Here is a 9,566-nt window from a genome sequence, read left to right as displayed (position 1 = left end):
TCAAGCTATTCTGCCTCAGCCTCCCAAGTAGCTGGGATTACAGGCACTGCCACCATGCCTGGCTAATTTTGTATTTTGAGTAGAGACAGGGTTTTGTCATGTTGGCCAGGCTGGTCTCAAACTTCTGGCCTCAGGTGATCCACCTGCCTCGGCCTCCCAAAGTGTTGGGATAACAGGTATGAGCCACTGCGCCGGGCCCATACATATGCATTTTTAAAAATTTATTTATTTATTTTGAGACAGGGTCTCACTCTGTTGCCCAAGCAGGAGTGCAGTGGTGCTATCTCCCAGGCTCAAGCAATCCTCAGCCTCCCGCGTAGCTGGGACTACAGGTGTGTGCCACCACACCCAGATAATTTGTATTATTTTTATTTTTTAAATTTTTTGTAGAGATGGGAGTTTCACCGTGTCACCCAGGCTGGATATTTTTGTATTTTTGATAGGCCTGTACAGTTTCCAAAGTTGCAACCTTTTCCCCTCCCTGAGAGTAGGGGCAGCCCCTGCTCTCCCTCTACATCCTCCACAGTCCCGAGGTTTTGGCCTCTGTTTCCTCTGTTTCCTATGCTTGGAACACCAGTTGCTCTTTTGTTGGTCTGGCTGACTCCTGTTCCTCTTTTAAAAATTTAAGTTTGGCCGGGCGCGGTGGCTCACGCTTGTAATCCCAGCACTTTGGGAGGCCGAGGCGGGTGGATGACCTGAGGTCATGAGTTCGAGACCGGCCTGGCCAACACAGTGCAACCCCGTCTCCACTAAAAATACAAAAATTAGCCGGGTGTGGTGGCATGCGCCTGTAATCCCAGCTACTCGGGAGGCTGAGGCATGAGAATTGCTTAAACCGGGGAGGCGGAGGTTGCAGTGAGCTGAGATCACGCCACTGCACTCCACCTGGGCAACAGGGCAAGACTCGGTCTCAAAAGAAAAAATAAATAAATAAATAAATAAAGTCAAGGGGGTAACACCTCTTGGTAACTCTCCTGTTGTTTCTCATTCCAGCATCATCACAGCCTTGAGGCTCTGGGGTAGGTCACTTCGTGGAGCTCGTTTCCATGAGGATAACGTTATCTTGGGTGTCTGTGAGAATGCTCTATTGAGTATAGAGCCCAGGCTTCTGGGTCAGCCAGGTTCGAATCCCTTTCTTCCGTGAAGATCTGGGTCAGTCACAAGTGCTTCAGTTTCTTCGATTTGACTGAGGGAGGCTTTGACTCCAAAAAATTAACACTCGAGTGTACCTGGCCACAGTTTAGCACATCCAGGGTGTTTCCACCCTTTCTTTGGGATCCTCAGGGCTGGATGGAGCCGGTCCTTCCCGTCTCTCCTTATACTCCTGCACTGGCGCTGGGTGGAACAAGTCGTCCAAGTAGAATGAGGAGCGGGTTTTGGCGGCGCTCTAGCCCGCCAAGAGCATACGCCCTCCCCACGCGGGGCTCCTGATTGGCTGAAGGTTGTGCTGGCACGCGCAACTTCCGGGACAGAGGCTGTGGCTGGAAGGGGCTGGGCATCCGGCGTGAGGCGCAGCCGTCGCGTTAGTTCGGCCCAATGGCGGCACCGTTGCTTCACACGCGTTTGCGGGGAGATGCGGCCGCTTCGTCCTCTGCAGTCAAGACGCTGGGCGCGTCGAGGACTGGGTAAGATTCAGGCCGCTTCCTTCTGCGCGTCTGGGACCAGAGCTCAGGACCGTGCTTAGAGGAGTGGGTTGAAAGGATGTGGGACAAAGCTAATGGCGTGTAGTAGGAGCACGGGGTCGAGGGTCATCTCACGTTCGCAGAAATGAGTTCATTCCTCCTAACTGGGTAATAGACATGGGTGGGGCCTGGAAAAATGAGTATGTTCTCTGTTCTGGAGGCCCCCTTTCCCGACTGTGTTTCCTCGTGATTTCCCAGGCCTGGGTACTGCCTTCTGCGCCTTGACCCCTCTTCCTTCCCGCTTCTTCGTCCAAATTTGGAAGGGATTTCCCTGGGCTATTTGGTTTATCAGCCGAACGTTGTCACTCATGGCAAATTGAATATTACATGTTTTTTGTTTGAAATTTGTTTTGACACACGTATTTGTTTAGCAGTCTTTATTTTGCTCCACTTTTAAAATCCCTAACCCCCATAGCACTCTTGGCGTTTAACTTTCAGAGTCATTAGAATGCTATGTTTTTCTTTAATTTACTCTGTGTAAGTGAAGCAAACCTTGTAAAACAATTAGCGTAATATGATTCATAATATTTATCGAGCTCCTGCTTACTGTGTTAAACATTGGGGACAGTGGTTTATCCAAAGACACTAATGTCCCTGCTTTCTACAGAGCTTACAGCATAGGGGGGAAGGCAGTACATAGGCCAATAAATAAACGAACACGATGATTTCAGTTATACAACAAGGTAATGGGGGCGGGGAGAAGGGAGAGAAGGAGTATTTGAGATTTCTCATGGGGAGGACATCTGACATTTGAGCTTCCACTTGAATGAATACAGAAATCTAGGCCGGGTGCGGTTGCTCACGCCTGTAATCCCAGCACTTTGGGAGGCCGAGGCGGGCGGATCACCTGAAGTCAGGAGTTCGAGACCAGCCTGGCCAACATGCGAAACCTCGTCTCTACTGAAAATACAAAAATTAGCTGGGTATGGTGGCAGGTGCCTGTAATCCCAGCTACTCAGGAGGCTGAGGCAGGAGAATTGCTTGAACCCGGGAGATGGAGGTTGCAGATCACACCACTGCATTCTAGCCTGGGCAGCAGAGCAAGACTCCGTCTCAAAAAAAAAATCCAGCCACGTAGAGATTTGGGAAAAGAGTATTTCCAAGAGAGTGAACAGTAAGTGAAATGAGAAACAGCTTGGCTTGTTTGAAGAGCAGAAAAGACATTATGGCTGTAGTAAAACAAGTTGTTGGAGATGAGGTGAGAGACGTAGGCAGGGGCCAGATTAATGTAGGATCTTAAAGAGCACACTGAGAGATTTGGATTTTTACTGTAAGTGCAGTGGGAAGACAGTTATTGGTTGCTGAGCAAAGGAGGGATTGTTGGTTAAGAGTGGAAGCAGGGAGACCAGTAAAGAGGCCTTAAGAATAGTCCCACTGAATTATGTTGGTTCAATAAATGTTGGCTATTATAATTTTTATTATTTTCATGAACTTAATAGCTTGTTAATCTTGGTTCCACAGGATTTCAAATATGCGTGCATTAGAGAATGATTTTTTCAGTTCTCCCCCAAGAAAAACTGTTCGGTTTGGTGGAACTGTGACAGAAGTCTTGCTGAAGTACAAAAAGGTAAGAGAAGATAATGTGTGAGGTTTGCTTTTGGTCAGGTCAGAATACAACTATTGCTGTTATACTAAAGACCAATAGAAATAGCAAGATTAATTAAGATACCAATTGAAATCAAATATTTAATAATAGCATGATGCCGTCAGTGCAAAATTAGAGTAGTAGAGTCGTTTTTTCCCCCACCGTCTCAAAAAAAAAAACAACTCTGGTCTTTGCTGAGGTTTCACCTCTTCAAATGCTTTATTTACAAAGCATCTTTTAACTTTAGCAAGTGCTAAAATTAAAAACAATTACAGCATTTTATTTGTTTATTTTATTTATTTATTTATTTGTGCCGGAGTTTCACTCTGTCGCCCAGGCTGGAGTGCAGTGGCGTGATCTTGGCTCACTGCATCCTCCACCTCCCAGGTTCAAGCAGTTCTCCTGCCTCGGTCTTCTGAATAGCTGGGGTTACAGGCACGCACCACTACACCTGACTAATTTTTTAATTTTTTTAGTAGAGATGGGGTTTCACCATGTTGGCCAGGCTGGTCTCGAACTCCTGACCTTGTGATCCACCTGCCTCGGCCTCCCAAAGTGCTGGGATTACAGACGTGAGCCACCATGCCTGGCCTACAGCATTTTATTTTTTGAGGAGGAACTTACCTAAGCATTACTTTGGGACAGTAAACCAGTTCTCTGAATAGAGATTTTTGTTTTTGTGGTAGTTTAGAAGCATTTCTACTATATCTCAGCAATAGAGGGAAAATGTTAAGTAACTGTATGTTTATATGTAATATCCATTTGTATCCATATTTGAGTGAATACTTTTTTAGATCCTCCTGAATTAGATCATTATAGCTGGCTGTTTTTTTCCCTCATGCTTTTTGAGAATTTGCAGGAGTATCAACTATTACATTCAAATGTCAATACAGAAATACAGCTAAATGTAGCTTATCATTTTCCTTTTTACAAGCCCTCTGGCTGCACTAACATGAGTGTTTAAATTTTTGTAGTCATTATTTTTTAATCCTCAATTGACATGTGAAAGTTAGTGTTCCTTTTATAATTTCATCTGATGTTAAGGTACGGTTAAAAGTCTTGCTGTTGATACTAAACAGGAAACAAAAGCATAACTTAATTCTTTCCCCTTCTTGTTAAGGGTGAAACAAATGACTTTGAGTTGTTGAAGAACCAGCTGTTAGATCCAGACATAAAGGTAATTAATTTTGTGTTTGATCATTCGCAAAATTATTGCCACTTTATACAGACATAGTTTGCTCTTTGGGTCCCATTCTGTCCTCCAGAACTTGCTCTCTCCATGGTCCTCCCTTACTTTAATCTGGTGGTTCTCAACCAGGGACAGTTTTACCCCCTAGAAGACATTTGGTGATGGCTGCAGATATTTTTGTTTGTCACAATTGGGAGGAAAGGGTGCTACTGGCATCTGGTGGGTGAATGACAGAGATGCTGCTAAACATCTCACAGTGCACAGGGCAGCCTCCCATAACCAAGAGTGATCCAGCCCCAAATGACAACAGTGTTGAGGCTGGGAAACCCTGCTCTAATGCTTCCTTTCTATTAGATTACTACCTCTTTCCTCCATGCTGCATGCAACTCTCCTGTCTCTTTAAAGCTAAAACAAACCAAAGAAAAACCACTGATTCAGCATTTCCAGGTTCAAGATACACCTATCATGTAGTAAAACCTTAGTACATTTTGTTTCACCATTCTTCCTTTCCTGCCCAGTTTTGAAGAGAATAGTTGATTACCATCGTGTAGTAAACCCTTAGTACATTTTGTTTCACCATTCTTCCTTTCCTGCCCAGTTTTGAAGAGAATAGTTGATTACCATCGTGTAGTAAACCCTTAGTACATTTTGTTTCACCATTCTTCCTTTCCTGCCCAGTTTTGAAGAGAATAGTTGATTACCATCGTGTAGTAAACCCTTAGTACATTTTGTTTCACCATTCTTCCTTTCCTGCCCAGTTTTGAAGAGAATAGTTTATTACCATCGTGTAGTAAACCCTTAGTACATTTTGTTTCACCATTCTTCCTTTCCTGCCCAGTTTTGAAGAGAATAGTTTATTACCATCGTGTAGTAAACCCTTAGTACATTTTGTTTCACCATTCTTCCTTTCCTGCCCAGTTTTGAAGAGAATAGTTGATTACCATCGTGTAGTAAACCCTTAGTACATTTTGTTTCACCATTCTTCCTTTCCTGCCCAGTTTTGAAGAGAATAGTTGATTACCATGGCAGTGGTAGTTAGATTGCCTGGAATAAAATTCCAATTTTATTATCCAGTGTGTGATCTTGAGCAAATTGTTTTAACCTCTCTGCCTCTATTTTCCACTGTGTAAAACCAAGAAAACAATAGAGATTTAAAAAAATATGGGGTGTTCTGTTTTGCTTTTTAAGAGATGTGGTCTTGCTGTGTTGCTCTGGCTATTCACAGGTGTGATCACAGTGCACTACAGCCTTGAACTCCTGGCCTCAAATGATCCTTTCTCTTCAGCCTTCTAAAAATCTGGGACCATAGGTGCATGCCACTGTGCCTGGCTTTAAACATGGAAATATTTAACAAGGATTCAATGAGCTAATATGCAAGAAGCACTTAGAACAGTCTCTGACTCAAAGTAAGGGCAGTAATTGTCATCTGTTGTTTTTGTTCCAGCTGACTGTGCTGTATCATTTCTCACTCACATTTAAGTACACTGTTCTTATCACTGTAGTAATTACCCTGACAGGTTACCCTTGTTTTTTTTTACATGCTGATTTCAGTAGACTTTTTTTTTGAGACAAAGTCTCATTCTTGTCACCCAGGCTGGAGTGCAGTGGTGTGATCTGGGCTCACTGCAACCTTTGCCTCCTGGGTTCAAGCAGTTCTCCTGCCTCAGCCTCCCAAATAGCTGGGATTACAGTCACCCGCCACCATGCCTGGTTAATTTTTTTATTTTTAGTAGAGACAGGGTTTCACCATGTTGGCCAGGCTGGTCTCGAACTCCTGACCTCAGGTGACCTGCCTGCCTCGGCCTCCCAAAGTACTGGGATTACAAGTGTGAGCCACTGAGCCCAGCCTCAGTGGACTTATTTTTTTAAGCCTTGTGTTCCTTGTATCAGCCGACACTGTTGGCCACCCACTTGTTAAAACTTCAGTGTTTCTGATCCTCCTGTCTTCTGATCCTTTAATCTCTTTTTTTTTTTTTGAGACGGAGTCTCGCTCTGTCGCCCAGGCTGGAGTGCAATGGCACGATCTTGGCTCACTGCAAGCTCCGCTTCCCGGGTTCAAGCGATTCTCCTGCCTCAGCCTCCCGAGTAGCTGGGACTACACGCGCCCGCCACCACCCCCGGCTAATTTTTTGTATTTTTAGTAGAAATGGGGTTTCACCATGTTAGCCAGGATGGTCTGCATCTTCTGACCTCGTGATCTGCCCGCCTCGGCCTCCCAAAGTGCTGGGATTACAGGCGTGAGCTACCACGCCCAGCCAGTGATCCTTTAATCTCTAGTATCTCTCCATAGGTTCTTGATCTTAAATTCGGTGTTGATTAGGCTTCAAAACTTGACTCTTTTCTCACTCTGTAGAATCTTCTGTGTGATATCCTCATTTCCCTTCATGGCTTTGAAGTCTGCCTGTGTCCTAATATATTTGTGTCTGTAGCCAGGATTGCTCTTGTGGCCTCCAGACTTGTTTCATTTTTGTTTTTGGGGACCGGGGCAGAACAGAGTCTTGCTCTGTCACCTAGGCCATAGTGTAGTGGGATGATCTTGGCTCACTGCAATCTCTGCCTCCTGGGTTCAAGCCATCCTCCCACCTCAGCTTCCCGAGTAGCCATGCCACCATGCCCAGCTAATTTTTTTGTATTTTCAGTAGATTTGGGGTTTCACCATGCTGGCCAGGCTGGTCTCGAACTCCTGACCTCAAGTGATCCACCCGCCTCAGCCTCCCAAAGCGCCTCAGCCTCCCAGAGTGAACCACTGCACCCAGCCTAGACTTGTTTCTTAACTGTCTGTTAGATGCATTTACCCAGAATCATCATAGGTGCTCCAAACTTAGCATGTCCACTCTTGGCTGGGCTCCATCTTTAATGGCGCTTTCCCTGGTTCTCTCTAAGCACATAGTTGTTCCTTCATTGAGTCCGTTTCCCGCACTTCCAGATCTCTCTAGTTACAGATCTGGTTTACAAGGCCCTCCATGGTCTATTTGGTGCTTCTTTGTTCCCCAGATTTATTATCTGTTGGCTTGCTCACTATACATGCCAGCCATACTGAACGTCTTTCAGTTTTCTGAAAACATACTTTTCCTTCCGTAAGAAGTAGAACTTCCAGAAAAGACTCAACTGCATTACTGTTTAAAGACAGCTGAAGCATCACTTTCTCTTTAAAGCTTTTCCTGACTCCTGCCTTCTTTCCCAGATACAAAGGGACATTTTCTTTGTGTTCCACTGTAGTTTGTATCAGCAGTTCTCATTCTTGGTATTTTGACATACCACGAATTGCACTAGTTGTGTGGAGTGTTGCAAGTAGAACTTTTTTTGTCTTGAGACAGGGTCTTGCTCTGTCACCCAGGCTGGAGTGAAATGGGCCCGATCATGGCTCACTGCAGCCTCAACCTCCCAGGCTCAAGCAATCTTCCCACCTCAGGATCCCGAGTACATAGGACCACAAGCATGTGCTACCATGCCTGAATAATTTTTCTAGAGACGAGGTCTCCCTTTGTTGCCCAGGCTGGTCTCAAATTCCTGGGCTCAAGCAGTCTCTTCCTGCCTTGGCCTCCCAAAAGTGCTGGGATTACAGGCATGAGCTACTGTTCCTGCCTGCTAGTAGAAATAATAATAGTTCAGTACTAAAGCATCAAAGTCTGCAACTGATTTACTTTTTTTTTTCTTTTTGAGACGGAGTTTTGCTCTTGTTGCCCAGGCTGGAGTGCAATGGCACGATCTTGGCTCACTGCAGCCTCTGCCTCCGGGGTTTAAGCAATTCTCCTGCCTCAGCCTCCCGAGTAGCTGGGATTATGGGCATGCACCACCACGCCCGGCTAATTTTGTATTTTTAGTAGAGACGGGGTTTCTCCATGTTAGTTAGGCTCGTCTCAAACTCCCAACCTCAGGTGATCCACCCGCCTCGGCCTCCCAAAGTGTTGGGATTACAGGCGTGAGCCACCATGCCAAGCCTGATTTACTTTTAAAAATGGTACAGTTTAAATGTTATCCTTATAGTTTTGTTGCAGCCTTTTTAGTGGAAAAGAGATAGGATAGATTATTTTATTTGCACACTAACTTAGCTTGTTTTCTACATGCCTTTGGCCTTAGTGAGCTACCGTTAATGTTATCCTTAACAGTTGTGGACATGTGAAATTACCATAGTACAAATGAGTTGTGGTTTTACTTTATTTTACTGCCAGGCTACTCGGGATTTCATCAGAAAATGGTTGATCTGTGGGAGTTTGACACATGGATATGGCATAGTAAGCACTCAGTAGCTGAATTAAGGTGGGGAAAAGGGGACAGCTTCTTCTCCACATATAGGGAGGCGTGTGGGACGGTGAACGGATGATAGCCTTGACTGAGATAGACAGGTTTGGACCTGCTTCTTTACTGGCCTCTTGGTTGGGCAGATTGCTTATTCATCGTTCTTAGCCTCAGCTTCCTGAACAGCAAAATGGGAATAAGTAAACATCTTGCAGAGTTTTTAGGATTAGAAGAAGATATATATGTAGAGTGTCAGACACCATGCCTGGCATATGGTGTATTCTCACTAAATTATAACTCCATATAAATATCCCTGTAGGTATGACCTTGTGTTGCTTTTATTTATATGTCTAAGCCTTCCACAAATTAGGGGCTTTTTCTTAATGGTTTTTTTCCTGTGCAGTGTATATGCATGAATATAATTAATATAGTAATATTTTACATAATTGACACTGTATTTTATACATTGTGTTTCAAATTTAGCAGTTCTTCTCATGTCACTAACAATTATTATGAACAGTAATTTGATTGCCTGAAAAATATTTCATGGAGGAATGGGGCTCTCATTTATACAGAACAAACACATCATAATATATTTAAACTCAGCCACAGGTTTGGTTTAGAAAAGTTATGTTTATTCATGACCCCAATTGATCAGCCTAGACTGAGTTTTATCAGCATGCTTCCTGGTCAGCTTGAATATAGAGGAAATAGAGGTAGCTATTGTTCCTTTGTGATCTTCTAATATTTGAATCTGTTAGAGTTCTGCAGTTTTTAAAAGTCCCAGGTGTCAACATTTGAAGTGATTTCGCTTTTTCAGGGCAAACAAAAGTGATCAGGCTGAAGTATTGCATTTAAGTCTTTTTCCTGT

The 9,566-nt window shown here is 44.1% G+C and overlaps 1 protein-coding gene across 4 annotated transcripts in view; it reads left to right on the top strand.

Moving 5' to 3' along the window:
- The first annotated feature begins 1,335 nt into the window (after nt 1-1,335).
- Nucleotides 1,336-9,566, top strand: part of LOC129047188 (RNA polymerase I-specific transcription initiation factor RRN3) — a 34,855-nt gene continuing 26,624 nt past the window's right edge. For 2 of the 4 annotated variants that reach the window (XM_054533502.2, XM_054533501.2), the window contains exons 1-3: nt 1,336-1,625; nt 3,144-3,249; nt 4,388-4,444. In XM_054533502.2, coding sequence (XP_054389477.1) covers nt 1,537-1,625; nt 3,144-3,249; nt 4,388-4,444 — 252 coding nt within the window. In that variant the 5' untranslated portion in view covers nt 1,336-1,536. The remainder of the gene's footprint in view (nt 1,626-3,143; nt 3,250-4,387; nt 4,445-9,566) is intronic. The other 2 variants (XM_054533504.2, XM_054533503.2) reach the window with 1 other exon arrangement.

Source organism: Pongo abelii, chromosome 18 (genome assembly GCF_028885655.2).
Source record: "Pongo abelii isolate AG06213 chromosome 18, NHGRI_mPonAbe1-v2.0_pri, whole genome shotgun sequence".
Taxonomy (NCBI): domain Eukaryota; kingdom Metazoa; phylum Chordata; class Mammalia; order Primates; family Hominidae; genus Pongo; species Pongo abelii.
The sequence above is the reverse complement of the archived record's forward strand: the minus strand, read 5'-3'. Positions and strand labels throughout refer to the sequence as shown.